General features: G+C 32.4%; 1 protein-coding gene across 3 annotated transcripts; it reads left to right on the top strand.

Moving 5' to 3' along the window:
* Positions 1 to 5,675: 5,675 nt before the first annotated feature.
* Positions 5,676 to 24,301, top strand: LOC108975046. Of its 3 annotated transcripts, XM_018943295.1 has the most exons (5): positions 20,708 to 20,781; positions 20,870 to 21,119; positions 21,715 to 21,918; positions 23,142 to 23,659; positions 23,885 to 24,301. In XM_018943295.1, the coding sequence occupies exons 3-5, from the start codon at positions 21,736 to 21,738 to the stop codon at positions 24,126 to 24,128; spliced, it is 945 nt and encodes a 314-aa protein (XP_018798840.1). In that variant the 5' UTR covers positions 20,708 to 20,781; positions 20,870 to 21,119; positions 21,715 to 21,735; the 3' UTR covers positions 24,129 to 24,301. The 3 variants fall into 3 exon arrangements, with proteins under 3 accessions (XP_018798839.1, XP_018798840.1, XP_018798841.1); XM_018943294.1 differs by lacking the exons at positions 20,708 to 20,781; positions 20,870 to 21,119 and adding an exon at positions 5,676 to 7,043; XM_018943296.1 differs by lacking the exons at positions 20,708 to 20,781; positions 20,870 to 21,119 and adding an exon at positions 21,140 to 21,214.
* The last annotated feature ends 219 nt before the right edge of the window (positions 24,302 to 24,520 follow it).

Below are 24,520 nucleotides of genomic sequence, written 5' to 3'. Positions count from 1 at the left end.
AAGTTGCCTGGTGTACTCTCGATATCCGTCCCTACTATCCTAATCCCATGCGCTGCATGAATTGTCAGTTGCTGGGTCATACTGCTAAGCGATGTAACAAGAACCCATCTTGTGCTATCTGCAACCTAACCCCCAATCATACCCCTCCCACTGAATGCTCTAGAGTCAAATGTGCTAACTGCGATTGTGAACACCCTTCTTCCTTTAACGCCTGTCCAAAATTTGTCCAGCCTAAAGAGATACTTAAAATTAAAACTATCCACAAGTGTTCGATGCGTGAAGCCATCAATTTATACAAGTCTCAAATGCCTTCTACTTCCTCCCTGCTAATGTAACAGCTTCCAACAACAATATTTCATGTTCTCCTACACTTAAGTTTCTTGGATTAATTCTAAATAGTAAATATGCATTCAAACAACATTGTCAATATATTAGAAATAGAATTACTAAAAACTCAAATATTGTTAAGTACCTAGCATGCAAGCGTTCGCTCATTGGCCGATCTTTGCTAATTAATGTTGTCAAGGCACTCATACTCTCCGTTATCAATTATGCTCTTGAAATATATGGGCATCATCCAAAAAGTCACCTAAAATTGTTGGCTGCACCATCACTCCGCTGTTAGAAGATCGCTCCGAGCATCCCCACGTCACTTAATGAATGTGATCTCCTGAGGAGAATTTAAGCCAACACATTTATTCAACGGACAGGCGATAGCCTCTGCAGCTAGCGCTGCATGTTTAGGTTGTACATATGTTATTAACATTGTATAAGCTTTTATAAATAAATAAAAATAAATAAAAAAAATTATAAATATGGGACTCGTGCTCTTGATCTCCAAACAAATTGATAGTGACAAATTGAGTGTGTACATATTTGACAATTAAATAAAGTTTTATGACAAACTGCCGTTAACGATTACATATTTTAAAGTGTCACAGTATTTGTTATTGTTTACTAAAACGATTTCACCGCTTTTTCATACCCACGCACTCATACATAGATATGATATGTACAATGTACTACGAATAAATATTTTGACACGGCTTTGTGAGGTTGCGAAGTTTTTTTACTTGTATATGTGTTTTTGCAGTTGATGAGGGAAAGAAGTTATGAAAATCGATTTTAAACGAGGATAGGCGTTAATCAATATTTTGAACAATTTATTATCTTCATTATGGCTGTGACAAATCTTCTTTATTATTTATACACACAAATATATGTATGTACATATGTATATGGTATACAATAAAAGGCGAAGCAATTACACCAAAAGCACAACTACTCCCCTTTAGCCATTTTCAGATACTCAGATCTTCATTTTAACATATGTATGTATGGATGTAAATACGATATCAAAACTTGACACTTTCATATTTCTGGTTGAAACACTGTAGAGGAAAGACATACATCTAATTCGGCGGTAAACTCGTTTCAGATTTATATCAAATATTCAGAATAACACTTTATTAAAAAAACTTTTTTACTTTAATCTTAATGGAATGGAGCATCTCAACTGGTTGTTGAAAGTTGTCCATCAATGCGACACATTTTCCATAATTCAGTTTTGAATTTATGTATTAATTAAGTCTAAATATTATATATTCAACCGCACCGTTATTTCTGATTTCTCCAGATTGGACAAAGAAGCGATGCAAATGGGTCTGATAGTAACGAAATATCTTCTGTCATCAAACAAACAGTCGCCGCAATGATGTCTTGGCTCCCACGTCACTGTTGACAGTAATAACTTCGAAGTCGTAGATAACTCGATTAACACCAACAACAACATCAGCCTCGAAATCCAACGCAGAATAACACTTGCCAACAGGTGTTACTTCGGACTGAGTGGGCAGTAAAGTCCTCTCTGGACGAACTAAGACCAAATTCTACAAGTCACTCATCATACTCATGGTGCCTGAACTAAGTCAAATTAAGAGATAGCGGCTACGCTGGCTAGGTCATGTCATCCGAATGGATGAAAACACTCCAACTCTGAGAGTATTAAAAGCAGTACCCACCGGGGGAAGCGGATGAAGAGGAAAACCTTCACTCCGTTAGAAAGACCAGGTGGAGAATAATCTGCCGCACTTGTCTTATTTACACACAGATATGTACATATATTCTCACAATTTCAATATGTGTGTGGTGGTGTTACTCGACATTTGTTGTGACAATTTTGTAAATTTGTGTGACTCCTTCTAATCTATACATATGTATATACATTTATAAATACATATGTATGTCAGTTTGTATGTTGAACAAATTACTTGTGTGTGATAATTAAATTAGCGTATTTTTGATTTGAATCTCCTGTACCAGCATCTGCAAAGCCAACGTGTAGCATCAAACACACTTAAACATGTTTTTAACATATGGCCACGTGTAGCCAGTTAGACGGAACAGCGCCTGGTACAGAAATCTCAGGGAAACTTTTACTTTTGGTGACATATCTTGCTGACGACCCTGCAATAATAATAAATATGGCTCGGCGTGCATGTATTGAAGTGGGGTTATTCAAAATTAGTTTTTACTACACAAGTTGAAATAAAGCTTGAAAATACTTAGAAACAGTTGTCTGCAAAACTCATTAGGTTTATATAAATTATGTGTCAAAACAGATAATAACAGCCGGATGGGCTTTTATTTAGAAACTGCTTTATTATGTATTTCCTTGGATTTTTTTGTATGTATATTCCCATAACAAAAGGGCAAGAGATTCATAAATTTGAACTGAGTGTCTTAATTTAAAATATAGCTCCCCTTTACTTAAAATATATAGCTTAAATTAAAATATTTATATACCTTTCTTATCGAGTCGAATATTTGTGTATATATGTACATATGTTCGTATGTATAAAAAAAAAAAACACCCGTTGCCTATAAATATAATAAAATATCGCACCGATAGTACTTAGACCATGGTTTACGATGCTTTAGACGGATTATATGCAATAGAGCTCTAAGAAGTTATTATGACTACCACAATTAGCAAGTTAACGCTTCAATTTCTGGTATGGTCGGGTTTTTATAGCGCAGAAAGACTATCAATAGCACACCCATTTTCGAAATAATTAAAAATATTACTTGGATAAACTTTATGTTTAAATTTTCATTTTCTAATTAACGACAACTTTTTATTGTAAGCAAATCTGACCACCGACGTTGGTTAGAAATTCAGGTGAAGGTTACAAAATTGACTCCATCTGGAAAGTAGTAGCTAGTGGTACTTACTAAGTAAGATAATAATTGTATTAGTATTTTTCATTTAATAAATAAAAGTATATACATTTTTTATTTAATTTAATTTATTATGCATTATGATTATTATACATTAATACTGGTAATGATCGAAGAAGTAGTAATGTTTTTTGACAAAATGGCAACTTCTCAAAAAAAAAAAATTTGTAAAAATTTACAATTCAGAGCCTCAGATTCTTACTTCTTCGATCATTACCTGATATTTCTAAAAATTTAAAGTCAATTGCTTCCGTCGTTGCGAAAAACTCTGAAAACAGTGTTTCGAGAAAAACGCGCTTATAGTTTTGGAGCCGATTACAATAAGCTACAGAATTCATATCTCCGAAACTATTTGCTGGATGAACTCAAAAAATCGGAATAATATTTTCAAACATATATGGATATAAATATGTATGTATTTCTAGCCAAAATTAGATTTTTTGGAAATGTAGAAGTGTATTTAATCTCTATAGTTATTCTACTTATACAGTGCTGAAATTTTCCAACTAGTTATCACCCCTCTCTGTTCGGAACTGTTTTACGTCTCTTCAGGTCGTTTGATGTTACAATTGAAATTTCAACTCAACCATTTTAAAACTAGATAAAAGAGCAAACATTCAAATTGAGTTATATGAAAAGCTTCACTTTTCCTTTACTTTCAGAGGATTTAGTTAAAGATTATAGTAATAATCTAAATTATTTGACAACATTTGACATGTTTAGAGAATTAAAAGACATCGCCGAAAAAAATTTTGGTAGCTTGAAAATTTTGAAAAAAAGCAAACGATCACCAACATTTTATTAGAATTTTGTGTTTGTATTTGTTTTCATAACTTTTCATAACTATGATGAGCATGTTTTATTTTTTATATTTTATACAAATACATACATATGTACCTTTTAATTTTTTATGTCAGACAAAAATTTTATAATCCAAAAAAAGTAAAGTTCTTTAGTAACTTTGCATGTGTTATTGGATCGTTATCAAAGATATACAATTTTCTCATTAATTGATATCAATGAAAAGAAACATTTGTGTCACCAGTTTTGGAGTGTCAATAAATAGACATGTTCTACAAAACACCACACAGCTAAATTTGCTCTGCAAATAATTTGTTTGTATGCCATACGAGTACAACAATGTATGTGTGTACGTACGGTTTACTGATAAATAATGACTAATAAATATTAGGTACTTATGGATTATAATTGTTTTGCTTATAAATGTGCATTTACACTCTATACCCATGCGAATCGAAAATCAAGCGTAAGCATCATAAGTTATAAAGTATGAATAAAATATAGTATAGCCGCCGCAATTTCTCTTAGTGAATCAAATCACTCACAACAAATCATAGTCGCTCTTCAAACACTCTCTAGTAACTAACTACAAACAAACAATAAAAACAAAGCTTTTGTTTGTATTTGTTTAAACGTCAGAAACCCTGTAGGCAAAACAAAGGAAGAGCACGGTTCATCGCCTAACCTTTGTAAGGCATGGCTCGATATACATATGTACATATAGTACGTACATACATATGTATATACATATGTATATCGTAGAACATTAGGTGCCCTCATAGACATTGTGGAAGATATAAGGACAGCAGGGAGCAATTATAATAAGCAACTTTTGCAAATATTTAAAATATTCGATAAGCTTACAATATGAGACAAAATATTGTTTAAAATTGATAAAAAAAAATTTTTCCAGTTGGGGAAGTGTTTTCGCTTATGTGGGTGCGTTTGTCACTCTATCCTTATGCCTTATCGACGAACCGACAATTCGGTTAGGTAAGCCCACTGTTACTTAGAAGCTGCACAGCCACAAAGTGCTCACTGCTTTAAATACCTCTCGCTTTTGTTTTAATGAAAATAGAGTATTCGCAACCATAATGTTAAACAGGCTTTGACAACCACACCACCACAACTACCAACACCACAATGATCAGTGCGCAACGTGGCCATCGCAGCACAGACATTGGGACGTTCCAACGAATACACAGACCGGCTGAAATAAGATTGAAATGTTCATTTGAATAACAAATGTGGGTAAGGTCGAGGAGAGGACGAAACAAATGCTGCACCTGCAAACCTGCAAAAGCAATGCTTTATGAACGTTTCTTGGTTGATACTCAAAATTTAGTCAGTCATGCAAAATATATGAGTGTATATTTCTACATGTGTCCATATGTGAACGCAAATAAATTGGTGTATACCCACACAGTCACATAATGTGTACATATGTATGTATATGCCAACTTGTATCAGTATATACGATTATATACGTATCTATGCTCTTGTGCTCGTATAATGCTCTCCACCGTCATACTAGTTCGTCTCCAACGCCCCGCATTGACACACCGCGCCACGCATAACTTCGTCGGTGTTTCACTGGGGCGCCAGCTGGAACAGCTGTAGGTAAGTAGGTAGGTTGCCGTCAGCAGAAAGTCGCTTGAGTCGACAGCTGCTAGTCGTCAGTAGAGAAGTCAGTCGGTATCAATCGCGAATCGGAGTTAGTTGTGCGCGCTGCGAGAAAGATCGTCGAGACGAGACTCTTACTCCAACTCACTCATTCACTTGTTTAACCAACGCTAAGCGTTTCCACGCAGGCACTGTACTCCCAATCCTCATTACACACCACTCGATAGTCTGGCGCTTCTGTCGGACAACTGGCGAAAAGTCGAACAAACGTGCAATTTGCTTTGAATTGTGGCGCGCAAGCCGGAATCTACCGGTCAGCAGACATTCTCACAGTGAATTTTGTGTTTCAACAAAACAAAAAGCACCGGGCACACTATTACTATTTCGCATACAATAATTAAAATCGGCTTTTGTTGCCACGCGCATCGGTGACTCGAAAATCAACACGCTTGTACATACATATATGGGTTTGTGAAATACTACCTCAATACGAATACGATAAAAAGCGAGGATCACTCAGTCCCAGAACTAAATGCAAATCGATCATCGTGGAAAACACTTGAAAATAATAAATCCCATTAATTCATTAAAATATTTGCCTGCACACCGTCACTCCAGTGATTAGTGAAACGTGGTGTAATGCATACAAACTGTTTCGCTTAATATGTGCATTAGAGTCGCTGGGGACAACAGATTGGTGCATTGCTTCGCATTTCGCATTTTCCAATGAAACAGTAAATTCCCATGAAGAATTGTAATTTGCAGCACGTCAACGGCGTTGAGTTCTCTGACGTACACATAAGTATGTACATATATACATAATATTATAGCTAACGTTCGCGTCCCGCAGTGCGGTATTCGTCATAACACGTCCGGAACAACCGTTAATTGTTAAAGTGCAAGTCGTTTACCTTTCAGTATCAACAGCGTGCGAAGCTAACATACAACAAATCGTGTAAAGTACATTTGTTATTGGGTTTTTATAAAGCAACTACAACAATTAACTGACTTTCGTGGTAAAGGTTTGAGGATTTTACCAAAACAAATAAATTATTCGAAAAATAAACAATAAGAGAAGAAATTCAAGCACACATATCGTGTATAAAAGTGTATACATATCCATATATATTAAGTGCATACATATTAACACACATGCTCATATTGACCAAGTCAACACAAGAAGATCAGCTGCGAAAGTTTTGCTCGCGTTGTCTAGTGTGAAGAAGGAAAAGACGATCGTGACTCAGACTGCTTCCCAACGTTGATTGGTGGAAAGATCTCACATTTCCGCTTGCCTTACAAAAGAATAGAAACTACAAAATAACATAAAAATGGATTATATTGTAAAAGCGTACAAAGATTGGAAACTCCACTCTCAGGTAAGTGCCCGAAAGGCATACACGCTCATACGCACATATACACATATAATTATTTGAATAAGTAGCGTTAACTAAAAACCAAAGAATCATTAGCGAAGAAGAGACGAAGAAATTAAAACTAATATCGGTGTAGTCGAAGTGATTGATAGTAAACTATATATACATACATACATACATATGTATGTCAGACTAGAGCTATATAAGAGTCACTTACCCTTCGAATTATCCTTCAACTGTTTTTCACCGAAATGTACCCGACAAAAGTTCTTATTTTTTACAAGATTTCAAAAGAAAACAGCGCTTTAAAAAATTCGAGATTGAATTAGGTAACAATTTGTATCAAACAATCTTTTCATGCACGACTTTGGGACCCACCTGCTTGAAGGCTTCAATTTCATGTTCAGCACTCAGGAGACTTTTGCCCTCCCCGAGCGTAATTTTGATATTTAAAAACTCTTTCGATTCTTGTTCCTTTCATTTATTAGGGAAAATAATTATTGTTAAATAGCTATCAAAGGTACGAGTGCATATGATAACTCTATACATACGTATATGTATGTAAGTAATATATTACATATGTATGTACATATATTCAATCACATCAAGCATAATGCATACTCATCCAAATTCACTGTTTAAGTATGTATGTACATACATATGTATATGTATAAATATATACTCGCTGAAAAATGAGACTTTTAAATTACATTTATTACTAAGAGAGCAAATGAGTGCACGTTAAAAATAAGAGCAAAGCTAGGCTTTATCGGTGTGTAACGCTGCCGGATTACGTTGGAGCCGGATCAACGAGTTAACTGTGTACAGTGCACATGTTATGCGCAAATAAAGTATTCCTTCTAAAATCACTAATGTAAATACATATGTACATGTGCACAGTTACATACAATGCAAACGTTTATATGTATGTATGTAAATATGTGCATACGATATTTAATAATATCCCTCCATCACGACTCAAGTAAACTGGTCTAGATTTGTTTGTTTGAATTTCTGTGAGCGGTCGGTTTACCTCAACGCTGAGGAGTACCGCAATCAATCGCATACATATGTATGTATGTACATGTAACAGTGGCGGGAGTATAATCATACATACAGACATACATGGTATGGTAATGCGATCGGTTTGAAAATGTTTCGAATTACTTGCTTTGTATACATACAAACATATATGTACATATAATACGTATTTTGTCAGACATAACATTTGCGTATACGACTCGAAAAGATTTGCATTACCGCATTTGATCCATGCTGTTGATGCATGATCAAATATTCAATTTTAAATATTTTTTAAATATTCAAAGGATTAGTACTAGAGTCTCAGCCAATATTCTGTTATTATTATTTCAAATTAATTTTGTATTGAGCCCGTGCGGTCAGTAATTAATTTCAAGAAGTATCGGCAATTCCCGGTAATCTTAAAAACTCTAATGCAAACAATCTCTAAAACATGCAAAAAATTGTATTTGGCCAATGTGATGTTTTATAGTCCTATTACAAAAATAGTTTAGAACAATATTAGTTCACAATTAATTGCTAACTGATAATAATCTTACAATCGATCGGTATTATTGATAAACTTTTATGGTTACATTCCAGTTTATGAGTTTTTGTTAAATACTTTTTTACTCGCTGTTGTTTACATACGACTTTATGATTATTTGCAAAATATTTTTTTTTACTCGATTTTGGTGGAGGACATCCGTAGTAATCAAGCAACAGCTTCTGTCTAACATATAACAAAAGGTAGCAAGCAGCTTTGATTTTTTTTTAGGTATAGCCGTGTTCATAGTTATAGTGTTTATACTTTTATGACCATTATTAATATTACCCCAAGGAACATGTGTTTTTATGCGTGTTCACTTATATTTGATATTTTGTTGCTAAACACTTTGAAAACTATTGATTTTCAATTACAATACTCAAAGGTAATACCTCTATATGTAATGTATATGCAATAAAATATCAATTACAATACTCAAAGGTAATGCCTCTATATGTAATGTATATGCAATAAAATATGCATATTCATACATACATACATATGTATGTATGTGTATGTGGATCGATTCCCGTTACTGCCCACCTACTTACATTTGTCAACAATATTTTGAGGCACGCAATGTACATATGTATGCGGTCAGCGCACTAATGCATTCCCCGAAGTCAAGGTTGCGTCCAATTGTTTTCATTAAGAGCTTAAATTGCCTTACTTGTAGTCCATTGTTACAGTTTAATGTGCTATGATATATGTATGTATAGTATATGCATTAGCATTGTTTAAATTACAAATGTGTATGAATGAACACATGTTGCTTCACAACCTTGTTTTCAAATGTTAAGAGCCTTCCACGCTACGCATACTAAAGCAAAAGCTCGAAATGTTTTTGACAGCGCAACAAGTGTGAAATCATTCATTTCATGCCATTTTGCATATTTAACTAAACACATAAAAATTCAAGCACATTCGTGCATACATACATACATATGTACATTTTCTGATATGAGTTTATCTATGCAGTTTTATAGATGTGTATATGTATGTATGTTTAGTTTCCAGGTAGGAAAATTGTCAAATTACGAAAATATTGAAAAACAGCAAAAATAAATACATAAAAACAAGAAAAACGTTAACTTCGTTTGCTCCGAAGTTATAATGCCTTTCGCAGTTGCATTTCTTTATTGCTTTAAAGGGTTTAAAAAGATTTTTATCTTAAGGTTGGTGGGACAAATTGTTTGGCGACTATAGCTATTGAAAATATCTTGACAAATGAAAAAGTTTCCCATACAGAAACTGGATTTTGATCGTACAATTTGTATGGCTGCTATATGCAATGATAAATCGGTGGTACTGTGGAATGAAAAGCTTCTTCCGGATGAAAGGATATGGCAAAATTTAAGATCGACATCGCAAAAACTAGTTCACTTATGTATACATATAGACAAATACATAGACACGGCTAAATCGACTCACCTTGTCATGGCAATCATTTACATACTTATAAATACTTTAAAGGAGCTCCGAAGTTCAGTCTCGATTTCATGTTTAAATCCTTATTAATGGCCTATGTATGAATATCCTCAAGGAAAATAAGAGAGCTTTCTATATATCGCAATTTAAGCTCATAAACTTGAAAATTGTTTGTTAAAAGTATTTATGGGGTCTGTGATCAAATTGAATGGTGAATTTATACTACGCGTGTTTTACGAATCGGTAAATTTTTTTTCTGTAAGTTGGTAATACTGCTAGCGACATCTATGCTAAATTTCACGTCAAAATATTCATTAGTATTTGAGATACGCGTCTGTTTTTTGTGAGGCTGAGGAGTGAATTCTTCGTTTTTAACTATATTTGAATTTATTGAATAAAGAAGTTTTATAATGCACCATGTCATACTGCATTGATTATTCGTGATCATGTTGCCACATTTTCAACTAATATCGTACCGCAACCACCGCATTCGCCTGATTTACCTTCGTATAACTCCTGGCTTTTCAGCAAATTCACATGACCACTCCGAGGACACCGGAGTATAAAAGCTGAATCGAAGAAGGTTCTGATGGCTCACGACGGAGGATATTTGTGCTATGATGACTGGAAAATTTGTTGGCATAAGTGTATTGCAGCGGGAAGGGATTACTTTGAAGGAGATGAAATGGGCGAAATTCTCTTTTGAGTAATAGTATGAGGTTCGTGGTAAGGAACTTTTATAAACTGTGATGTCTACGAGACACAAGTACAATTATACATACATCTGCCTTTTACACTCGAATCGATCAACTAAATGATTCATTATAATATAAAATAATAATTTAATACGTACAATTATACAATTGTATAATCGTAAACAAATTGTGATAATTTATAAAATAAATAAGAAATATATGTACATACATATACATATACATATGTATGTATGCATTCGCTTTCTCTGTGTCTTCTTTCACTATTCCGTAAGCTAGTGCACGGAGAAAATGAATGTCAAACAACTGATAATGAGTCTAGGAAGCGTACTGAGCGTTACTAGGTGAGTCCCTCTGATTACGGTGAAAATGGCGAGATCGGGAATTCCTAGCGAAGCTTTGATAATAAGCAACCTTAAAATATTATATGTTACTCGAACAAAGGATGTTTCCAAGTGAGATTTTAAATAATATTCACTGAAAATAATCAAATACATGTGCAATAATGGGAGATTATTAATTGCACTTTGTGCACTTCGACAGATTTTATTGTTCGCAATAAAAAATTAATAAAACAAAACTCAATTGAGCGCTACAAAGGATTTGCGCGTCTCCCACGTCAATAAAAAATCAATGTGTTTGCACGCAGGTATGTACGTATGTATGTATGTAGGTATGCATGTAATCACATACTATATGCTGTAATTGCATCAAACAAACTCAGTTAAAACAAAAAGTTGCCAGTTTTGAACAATGTCTGGCAAATTTCAATAGCCACTCATGCACTTGTATACGAACATGCACCATTGTATGTATGTTTGAACATCTGTATGTTTGTAAAAATGTACACATGTCTCCAACTCTGTCGGATTTGTTTGATTCTGAGTACCACAGAAAACCTTGAGGCGTCAGTTGTTGCTTCTAAGCAAATTTTGCGGCTTAAAGTGCTGACGTCTTTTTTTGCTAAGAGCAAATAAATTTAGGAAAAAAAATTAATAACAATAATAAAACTTAAACGTAAACTCAAACTATTGTGCTGAAGTTTTGCATTTATCGCATTGTTTTATTTTTGATGGGGTTAAGGTTATGTTAGCGTGTAACTACGTACATATGTACGTATATATGTATGTATGCATGTGGGCTTGAAATTCCGCGCTATCTCGAGATTTGAATTCAGATATAAAATAAAATAAAGTTCATTTGTTTTATACATGAGCACGTACGTCAGTTACGGCAGGTTTTTATATAGTATACATACATAAGTATTTATAATATATTTAGTTACATGCATATAAATACCAGAAAACTATAGAAAACTTTGGCTACACCATTTTAATTAAGTTAGAGCAAAAATCTCTTGAAGAAGTACTCATTATTTTCACTTATTTTTTGAACAGCTGTAACTTTTTTCAACTTCACCGAATTTAATTTTTTTCCTTTAATAAAGCTTAAAATCTCATACGACTGCAACGACATCTATTGACAAAATACGAAAAGACTTTTTCGACTACCCAATATAACACAATACGAATTTGCCACAATATTTGTGCCCTGTTTCACAGTTCATGCTAAAGTTGTGCTTAAGATAAAACAGGAAAATAGTTTTTACAGTTCATACTTAAGTACTGAAAATGAGAGACTTAATCAGTGCTTAAGTAACAGCTGATGTTTGTTTTGAATTTTCAGTTATTTGTCAAAAGAAGAATAATAAGAAATAAGAAATTATTTTTTGTGAAAAAATATGAAATCGGATTGGTGGAAACCAGTTCCAATAGGTGCTCCGACTCGCTGGTGGTGAAATTAGGGGTTCTTTTGTTGCTTTCATCCATTTTCGATATAACTTTCCTCGCAAATTTATGTATTGTCTGTTATAATTTAAATATTTCAAACATATTTTTATGTATGATATTGGTAAAACATATGTTGCTCATAGCATTGCCATATATCATAACAAAATTTTATAGAAATTAAGCATTGACTGTGAAACGCAAACGACTACTCAATCGGCCACAATGCTTAGCTAAGCTTTTATTTGGGCACAACTTAAGTATGGACTGCGAAACCTTTTTTATTTGACAAATTATCTCCTCTAAATTTGACACTGGTTATTATACAAAGCAACGGTACCATCATGGAATATATTGTTTAGATCGGACCATTATAGATTATATACAGCTGCCATTCAAACTGACTGATCAAAATCAAGCCTAAGATCTTCATAAAAGATTTCGTAAAACGTTTCCATTGAATGCAAACCGTGTTCGATTACAACTTTGTATTTAGTTTTACATGCATAATAAGTACACCCTGAAGTTGCTATAAGAAGCGCTGTTATAGCTACAGTGAAGCCGAAGCTAATGTTTTTCTTATTTACAAATATTCAGTTCATCAAAGTCACTGCTAAGCTAAAATATTGCAGCCTGAAATATTTTGAAAGTCATCATAAAAATGACCATGTGATCTTTCTTTGCAACTCGTATTACCTTAAATGTTAATTAATATATAATTAATATTTTTCTACCCCTCACTGTACCAATTTACGTATTGAAACGATAATACCAGTTTTCAATCGATACAAAAACAAATACAGATTTTATAATAAAATTAGCGGCTTTGTCAAATTTCTTATCATATTTTTGCTTAAAAACCGGATTTTGATTAACATTTCTATGAAAATTGGCACTTGTACTGATTTTTATATGTTTGACAGCATATGTTTAGATACAAATACCTTAACAATAACGAAATGTACCTTTTGCCAGGTAATCCATTTGTTTCGAAGTCGTCTATAAACCTTGAACTTTGTTATACCCTAAATAGGGTATATTAAGTGCGCCACGACTTTTGTAACTCCTAGAAGGATACGTCAGATACCCTTTCAAATATATATTTATCTAAATGATCAACGTGCCTGTCCATCTGTTTGTATATACGCGAACTAGTCCTTCAGTTTCTAAGATATCGATCTGAAATTTCGCACACATTCTTTTCCCCTGCTCACTTGTCGGATTCGCCGCTATCGGACCACTATAGCATACGGCTGCTATACTACGTGTATGAAAAACTTTTTCATTTTACGATATATCTTCAAGAAATTTTACATGAGTTATTTTCTAAGAAAAGCATGTCATTTTCGAATAATTGGTTCAGATCGGATAATTATAGCATATAACTGCCATACAAGCTAAACAATCGACACATTTCAATCGTGTGTTTGTATGGAACATTTCTTCATTTTACGAGATATTTTCACGAAATTTGACACGGATTAGTGTCTAAGAAAAAAATATTACTACCTCCGAAGACGCGGTACAGATCGGTTAACTATAGCATAAAGCTGCCATACAAACAAAACGATCGGAATTAAGTTGTTGTAAGGAATTTTTTGTATCTATATTTGCGAAACTATTATAGCTTTGGTGCAACCGAAGTTACCGTTTCTTATTGTTTTTAATAACGTTTTAGGCGGAAGTTTTTTTAACCCGTTTCTTTAAGACCAATCGCTTAATTTTCAGACAAGAAAATATTGTTGACAAAATTTAAAATTGATTTTAAAAAAGTAGGATATCACCATGAGAACTCTCTATACCAACATATACTATGATGCATGTGAATGTGAAACAAAGTGCTGTCGGTCAATGCCTTTGTGCTACTTATCAAATAATTAATACTCTCTAAATCTTCATTAAATACGGAGTCTGTCTGTCGAATCAACCGATGTATACAAGCAATTAAATTTTTGAAGCTCCTCTAGCTCAAATGTGCGCAGATTTCGTGTCTAAGTATTATGTTGTAGGATCAGTTTGGGGGATAAAAATGAATTGTTCTAGGTATACGTATTATAATCATATTTAACTGTTGGAAGATGGCAAAAATCTTTATAATAATTGAACAAGTTTAATTACTTAATTGATGACGTTCAAACAAAAAAAAAAAAAGACCAGTAATAATAGGTAATGTGTACAAATTTGCATTTAAAAGTACAAATAACGTGTTATAGAATGTGATCACGTGATATAAGACGACATTACTATATAGACATTAGACATATAAATAGAAGTAAGTATTAATTATAATAAATGTTATATTGTTAGCTGATACAACTTGAAATATAATTCAGGATGTGAAAAAAACACACATTATAAGGAAAAAAATAGCTAAATTTGACATGTCTGAAAATGGCTGCGTGAAAAAACTTAAAAATATTTGTCTAACAAAAAACTTATCACATTTTCATATAAATACATGCATATTTACATATGATACATCCATATATACAAGTACAGTTGTTTAGGACCTTTTTTTAAAACAATCAGAAAAGTGTTTTGTGCTGCTTCTACTTTAAATTATATCATTTTTTTAATTTGTTAAAATATCAGGTTTTACTGATTATTGAAAATCGTGTCTATTAGCATATACGATTTAATACTAATTTTACAAAAAAAATGAAAATATGTTAACTCGAGATATCACTTATGCCAAAAATTAATTTGGAAATATTATCAGAGAACGTAATTATCTTCGATTAAACTTTAATTCAAAAGATATCGAAGATAAAAAAATTGTACTCAAAACCATGCACTTGAGATTTTCAGTTTTAGAGAAATGAAATGGTTCTTTAAAAAAACTCCACCCACAAATACTAGTTGACAAATATAAAATTTTCATTTGTAGCTGAAAGTTTTAAGGGTAGTGACGGTTACGTGATCATATCGCTCGTGGGAGAGAAACCAAAGTTCTTTAGTTGAGGTTGGGGAAACCTCCGGTTATCGAGTCCAGATGAAATAAGATCCCTTATTAATATTAAATACTTGCAAAAGTTTAAGATAATTGTTGATTAGTGATGAATTTAGTATAACATATGTATATGTAAAATATATATCTCTGTCTTACTATACAAAATATTATCTTAGCATACTTAGCAAAACTTATTTGCGTAATTAAAAATGCTACAATCGCGAAATCACGCTTTGTCGCACGAGTTTCCCCAAGAGCAGCGCGTAAGTGATTGCACTATAAACTTGTATAAACGTAAACTACATATTAATTATGAAACAAAGACGCTAATGAATTCTGCCAACAACTGTAATATGCTTATTTCGATTATTTATATATACATACATATGTACATATGTATATGCACATGTGAATGATTTGTTAGAAATGTTGGAATTTAAGAAGTTACATTTTTCCACTAAATTATATCTATATACATATGTGCATATATATAAAAAATACTATTAACGGTTTCAAATGAATTTTTGAATAAGGTAGTCCCTTAGATATCGCGATATTCAATTGAAAATAAGCATATCTACAAACTTGCTTTTCTTTGGAAAATTACCTACGAAGGTTTATTCCAAAATGGCCACCAAGTTCGTGACTTTCAACAGTAAACCCCGTTGCGATTTACATCAAAAGCTTAAATATTGTCACGTAAATAAATTAGCACGTTCTTATCGATTTATGAAGCCAAAGTCAAAAGGCATTAAAAATCGATGTATCAATGTACAAACTCAGGCAAACAACCGTTAATATGTATTAATATTTTGAAACCTTCTGTGTGACAGGGTCGCATTTCCGCAATGGTTTTAAGTTTGACGCAAGGAATTAATAACTTTGTTATACGTAATACCTGATTTTGAGTTTTTAATTAGAAAATTTATGATCACGATATACTAACGTACACACTTAGCTACGTATACATTGCTTTAAAAAATAAATACATACATATGTACATATCTATGCACTTAAATATTTGATTTGATTTAGTGCGGTTCACAGTCGGGTGGAGGACATATTTAAGATTGAGAGTTATATACAAAATAATTTGCTTGTGCCAACAGAAGTATGTATGTACAAACCGTAGTTATAAATACAAGCTCTCACAAGCAAATATGGTATACACGGGTGTATAAGAACTATTTGTATACCTAAACAGTGCGTTTATATAGATTTATTTGTATCAACGTTTCTATATACATAAGTATGTACATACGTATATAAGCCAATCTGTCCATTTACTATCTCTTGGCGCGGTATCACTGTAAAACAAAGGTATTAACTATTGTACCTATTGATACCGAACGGGTTTTATTAGACTCTATACACTAATGTACGCATACATAAGCTCATACATACACATTCACACAAAGTATTACAAAGATACTACCAATTTATGATTCACGCCAAATGATAATGCCATCAAGGCGTATGTTTGTTCTAAAGCTTTTGAGTGCTTTGAAATAAAGTAGCATATTATTATATAAACACACCAGCACCACTCATTACAATTATAAAGTTCATAATCTATATTAATACTGTAATTCTTTGGTAATTTGCATATGTATGCATGTAACACATACATATGTACATATGTACATAAAAGTTGTATTTCACTCGGCTGCATTGAGTGCAATACTCAATTATGCATATGCTGAAGTAAATTGCCATAATGAGTTAAAGGACACTCTTATATGAGAACTTATCCGTTTTATTAAGTAAATTTGATTATTTCCCCATTTTTATTGCCATAATTTCGCAGCAGTAACAGAAACAAAATTCACATATAAACAAGTAAATTTGATTGTTGTACAAATAAACAAAGATTGGCTTTTTACACATATGTACATATATGTATATATTTCTATATGTTATATATGTTCACTTAAACAACGTATTGGACTATTTATACACCTACACCCACACTCTCTCCAGAATTGTACCGCAATTGCAGCGGAGGCTGTTGTTTGTGGTATTGTTGATACCTCTAATGATTAAGGCATAGCAATGTGACTAAAACCATGAGTTGCGTCTACGAATTACCTTCTTTTTTTGCCAAAATCGTGTCAAAAAGTTTGCCAAGGAAGAACTTGGTTTGAATTGTTCAGTTTGTATGACAACTATGTATATGCCATAGTCTTCCGATCTGAACAATTTCTTCGGAGATTGTATCGTTGCTTTGAACATTAATTCGTCCCAAATTTTGTAAAGATATCTCATAAAATAAAACAGTTTTCCATACAAAGACATCATTTTGATCGTTCAGCTTGTATGCCAGCTATGCACTATATGCTTTAGCAGCACAATATTGGTTTCGCCAAATAAGCAGCTTAGTAGGCAGAAAAGGGCGCGGCTTGAGAACGTCAGATCGATGCCTCAAAACCTGAGGAGCTAGTTCGTGTATAAACAGACACACGGACGTGGCAAAATCCACTTAGCTCGTGAAGGCAACTATTTATAGAGTATCAGGGTAAATTAAGGAAAGCTACTATGTTAATTAAAAACTTACCGAATAGTAGATAAGAATTTTTGGGTTTAATATCTTATTGGAAATAGTATAAACATTTTTTCCGAATAGCAGACAAGTTAGGATGAATACATTTTTTACGAAAATCAGACTCTAACAAAGTTGCATTGACAACCTCGCACCCAAATCTCCGATTCCGATATTATAAAATATTAAATGAAATATGCCTTACTCTGACCAAATTCTTATTATCGTACCACCGCTTCGATCAGGTGAATGTTAAATTTAGTATGTAAAAAGTTAAACATTGCGAAAATTATTAAATGAGATCCGTGCGATTACATCAGTTTGTTTCGAATTGTTATGACGATTTTTATCAAAGATAAACTATAGAAAAAGGAAGTGTCGAATAGTTATAGTTACATACACATGTACATATTATATATAAATAGGTCTACATTTAAGTGCCAAGTTTCAAGTGGTAAGTCTTAGCCATAAAGCTTTTTAGCACCAACACTTGTCAGTGCATACCATTCAAGCGCTGGCGACGGCGCATTTTCAGCTATAATTGAGACATATTTCGCCGTTTTGTCATTATTCAAAGTACACATTGTCATTTACAAATCTTTATATCTTGATATATCGTTCGCATAATAACTTTTGTTAAGGAAGTTAAGTAATTAATGAACTTGATATCTTTCTGAATGTAAACAATTCAATGCATTTTGATGTATTCTTTTTTTTTTTTATCTAAATATAAATATTTACTGGAATATGGCCGCGATGAGTGATTGCAAATACAATATTACATGCAGATATAGTAAGTTTATATGAACCAGCGGTAATGAAACAATACAAATTAATAGCAAAAAAAAGTAGAAATTCAAATTGATTTTACCGCGTTCGTAGTAGAAATCGTACAAGTATCGATATACATATCTCTCCAACTCTGCATTAACTTAAATACATATATGTATGTATTAAAGTAGCAGACATGGGCAATTCGACAACGTCGAGACGTCGTGAATCGCATGATGACAATTATTTCGATTGGAAAAGTAATTTACAACAATCAAATGCTTTTAAACCACACAAAATTGTTTAATAATTAATTATCGAGAATTTCGCCTCCAGCAACCACAACAACAAAATAACTAGACAAAATCTTCATAAGTGTACAAGTGTGTACACACATAGTACATATGTACCTACAGCCGCACTTTCGCATATGTATGCATGTACATACATATGTAGTATTCTGAGCAAATTTTTTTTGTTATTAATTTGAAAAATCATTAAGGTGCTTGGTAATTTTTTTAGTGATCTTCGCTCGTCATCGCCATCACGTGGACTTCTTTAAATGAACAATCCTCTCGACCCCTTTGCTACACAGTATATTTTATGTTCTGTTTTGTAGTTTACTTCTTTTATTGTTTCGCTACTAAAACAAATGATCTTAGAAAAACGCTCGGTAAATATTAATTTTAATGCAAACACCGATAACGTTAATATAAACATCTGCATGTCCATACGTACATACATTCATATTTGCTTACGTATAATTATCTATTGCCTTTAAAATTTAGAAAATCGGAGTGACAAGGAAGTTAACTAATTGCGATATTAAATCACTCTTCTCCCAAAGAATGATTATAGATTCCAGTTTTTTTTTAAGCTGCTACAAGATTCTTTACTCTTTAAACTATGCATTTGCGTAGCACTTATATTTTCATAGCTATGCGTATGTACATACATATGTATGTATAGGTATGTACATTTATTTTTCTGTTTATTATTTAACTTTTAACTGGTATACTTTCGACGCATTGAATATACCGTAAATAAGTAGATATGAGACATAATTATAAATTGATTTTTGGTTCTGAGTTCTTATTGCAAAAGTTCACATGGTATATCAAATGGTTTCCTGTGGCGAATGAACTTTAGTTTGTTTTGTTTGAATATAAAAGCATGCATATGTCCGTACATATGTATATAACGGTACAATTTCAGTTTGTTATCAAACGTATTTACCGGTTAAAATCTAACTCATATAGATAATTAATAGTAAATTGTAGGATTTTAAAATTTAAATATTATAATTAATAAAGTAGATGAATGTATTGTTTATTAACAAATAGTTTATCAGGCACAATAGTAGTACATCTAATTTCGTATTATATGTTATGTAGTACTATTTTCTCTAAAGTATGTACGGCAACCCTAACCAACCATCAAATCAGAAATTACTTGAGTTAGATGACTAGCAGTTGGCAACGCGATAAGTACCGACGGAGCTCTTTGGATTTTTCTTTAGTATGTTAGTTAATAGTGTGAATTATTCAATTATGCTTCTTTAATTTATATAATAATTAGATGCACAAAAATAGAATTCTATTAATTATTACACACATATTTTCGCTGTAAGCATATATCAGTATTCCAATTAGACTTAAGCAGTTACCATTTTCACATCTGTTGTATTTCACCAACTTTAGAAGAATAAAAATAGCTGTTGGCAAGTCAACACACAGGGATGCAGCAGAGGCTGTAAAATGTTTATGTTTAGAGATTGAAATAGAATTTATTGTTTCCATATTATAGTACTTTCAACAATAATAAATTTTAATTCGGATTTTTTTTTTAATTTTTCCATAATTTTTTAAATTAGGTAGTGGTAAAGCATTTCCAGCTTAGAAAGCTAAAAGCTTTCGTTATTTGTATAGGTATTCATTGATTTGACTTTCTCAGGTGAAGGGAAAATCAGCTGTGTGTGCTTTATTTGTACGTATTTCAAAGTGGCTAACAAAATTATTGCCATATAACTTCGTATAACTTTATCTCATTTATCAGCTTTAATTTTATTACTTAGCTACTTCGCCACTTCACAACAAGTTCACTCGTCGTTGAAAGTTTGCACAATAAAAAATAAGCTCACACGTTTGCAATAAATTGTGGTTTTTTTGATTTCTACACACACCATATTTTTTAACAAAAAATGGAAAATTAATTTAAACGCTTGGTTGATTTTATGATTGCTAATGCAGCAGTGATCGATACATAGTAAAGTGAAACAACTTCAGCGCTGAACCTCGAACAATTTAGGAACTTACAAATAGAAGGTAGGAGGTGGGGTGATTAATACGTTGAAAAGCTTAATAACTCCTGCTAATATGCAGACGTACATTTTAACACATCGTGAAACAACCATTATAAAGTAAGTGTATTAAATTGGGAATCTTACGTTTAGTTTGAGTAGATTTCCTTAATGCAGATAATTTAAAAGTAAATCAATTTCATGTGATTGCATTTCCAAGAGTCTTTGCACTGATAAGCATATTGAATGCTGGAATTATAAAATTTGCTAGTACCTGCGTTGTTTTCATTTATGTGCAATATCGAAAAGTTTGCTTTTGGCCATGGTATGTCTGACGAGGTTATAGACCAGATGTTAAACTTAATGGCAATGCAAATGACGTCACATACAATCTTTGGTTCTGCATGGATGGTAAACATTGTATCCTGTAAGAGGACATATTAACATAAGAAAGACTGAATGACTGTGTACATTTCTTGAAATATATTTTCATATGTCCACTCTCTACTCTCCACATTCTTTAATAAAATATGTATATAAAATATCATAACAATAACATAATCCTAATGTAATAATGCTTTCTTTTATAACTTGTAATAATCCCTTTTATGGCCTTTCAGTTCCATGAGATCGTACCCGATATGGATGATGCCGATTACATGATGTTTAACGAGAAGCAATCCATTCGCGAATCGGCGCGTTCACTCAAAAAATATGGTAGCACCTGCTATAATCATAACATAAGGAACAACGAGACGCTGATACGACATGACGTGGAGAAGACAGATACACTCCAGGGCATTGCGCTAAGATATGGATGTTCGGTATGTTTTATATCTATACTTTTTACAAAGTTAGTAGTATTTTTATGTGAGGTCTGCATTTCATTTTATTGCATAAATCATACATACATATATTTTCAAATATATTGGTTATCGATTAAACATTATTTGGCCCCTAAGTGAGTTATACGCGATTGTATTGAAATTGGTGATTAAAAAAAATAATTCGGCTATCACAACCTTCTAGCAAACCAGAAAGCACATGTATATGTGTCTATATACTGTTTCAAATTTATTTTTAAACAAGTTGGAAATCCAGTTGTGGCCAATCTTTTATTTGGTCATTGGGTAATTCTCGTGAATTACTTATTTTAAGAATCAGTAAGCAAACCACGAAAATAAGCATAAACGCTATATTATAAAAAAATGATAAATATTGATTCATATAACCAAATTGGAATGCATCTTGCATTCTGCGATTTAATATTTTTTAAGCAAACTAAAATTTAGGCAATTTATAAAAAGCATACGTAAATAGTTTATATATAGAATAAATCCTTGCTTAAATACCGAGATAACATAGTTAGATAAGATACTTATATATATTATATTTGTAGTAATTTCTCTTTTAATTAAACATTACGTAAATCTTTTCAAGTGCTTTCACAAGCAGTGTAACATGACTGTTTTAATACTATGTAGATAAAGTGATTTCTTATCATATTTTAACACACATAGGTAAGACACTTACATACATATTATGTAAATGATAGTTTTCATATTTGTAACTGTAACCAGCAAAATTATTCTGATTTATGCAACTGTATTTTGTTTTGTTCTAACTTAATGACCTAAGTTATAATGTTATTAATTTTATTGAGAACTTCAATTACTGCAATTATTTTAAAGAACTTTTTTGTTGTCATTTAACTTTTAATATTAAACTTTTTTAAATAAAGAAAAAAATGTGTGTTTTCAAAATTTATAACATGTTCAAATACAACGAACGCTATTCAGTCATCAATCATCGTCTTCGATGTCGTATACCTTTTTATTAAAAAAAAAAAATTAAAAAAAAAAAATGTGTACCTACTGATTACTCCTTAGGTGCGATCGTATTAAATTACTCCAATCAATCATTGCACTTTTTTGCTTCTTATAAATTAAGTTATTAAAGACTATTAAATATTTTAAATCTATTTTATAATTAATATGATTTTTTAAAATGCTAAACAATCAATCGTTTTAAATTTTTCTATTGACAGACGGAACAGATACGACGCGCTAATCGGCTCTTCGCCTCAGACAGTCTATTCTTGCGTCAGTTTTTGCTAATTCCAGTGGATAAATCGTCGCCGTATTATCCAAAAGCGGTTGAAAATAATCCATTAGAAATTAGTTCCAACAACACTGTGTTGCAAAATAATATAAATTCGCAAAATATTGTAAATTCTGTACATGCAAGAAATACGAGTAACCCAACGGTTGATCCACTTGGAGTATTCGCAGCACCAATCAGTTGTCTTGACTCAGCAAATAATCCACGTCCATCCACGCTCCCAACTCGTCCATACTCAATCGCCGGTGAATTATTAGTGCAAAACAGCGACGATGATGTAACGCTAAACAATCACAGCAGCAGCAGTAATAAGCAGAGCAAATCGCTTGACTCTGTGGTGGCTATGACGCCGGAGGAGGAAAATCGTAAATCCATAAACGAGTTTTTGAGCAAAATCGATTCAACTATCTCGGAGTCGAGAAAATATGTTGAGAAATCCAAAGAGTAAGTTGTGCAATATTTTATTTTATTATTATTAAAACTGGTATCTAGTGGGATATGTTCCTAAAAGTATGCTATAGTAAACTGTAATTGATGTAATTGCCTAAAGTTGTCGTACCAAGTAGTAGTAATAAAATATTTTATAATAATAATATATATTTATGTTATAGTATTTTAATACAAACCAAATACAAATATCTGAGCGAATATATTAATATTTAATTATAGAATGATTACTAGCCAGAGTGACAACGATCTGTTTGTTACCACCGATTTTGTACAGCACAGGCGTAACAATCACTTGAATAATTCTTACAAAACGAATCGGCAAAATCAATCAAATCACCAACGGCACAGTTCTTCAGGCAGCACATCGGACACAGCGCAGCTATTGAATACCACGCAAACACGACACGTGCAGAAGTCACTGAAGCGACTAGAAAAACAGCAGGATGAATTCTTCGAATTGTAGCACACACACAAGAAACTCATCACATCTCTGCGATCCACTGAATGCCCATTATAGAAATTTTAATATTAGTTTTAATGAAATTTAAAATATACTATATTATATATGTAGCTATCGTGAGTAATTATGGCGGCAAAAATTAACATAGAAATGTATCCTTCTTACTAAGAGTAAAACGCAAATATTTTATACTATGTACACATACAAATGTAGGATGGAAATTTGTTTGAAAGTTGGAAATTATGTTGAAAATAGTATATTATTTAACAAAAATGACATAAAACAGCCTCAAGTATAGGCCAATGTGCAAAATGTAAAAATTTAAAATAGTTTGCTGACAATTTTAAACTATTTATGCACTATAAACTCCGTTCTTATTTTAATACAAATGTGAA

This window comes from Bactrocera latifrons, unplaced genomic scaffold (genome assembly GCF_001853355.1).
Source record: "Bactrocera latifrons isolate USDA-ARS-PBARC rearing strain unplaced genomic scaffold, ASM185335v1 scaffold_60, whole genome shotgun sequence".
NCBI classification, from domain to species: domain Eukaryota; kingdom Metazoa; phylum Arthropoda; class Insecta; order Diptera; family Tephritidae; genus Bactrocera; species Bactrocera latifrons.
Note: the sequence above shows the minus strand (reverse complement) of the source record. Positions and strands in the feature narration are given on the sequence as shown.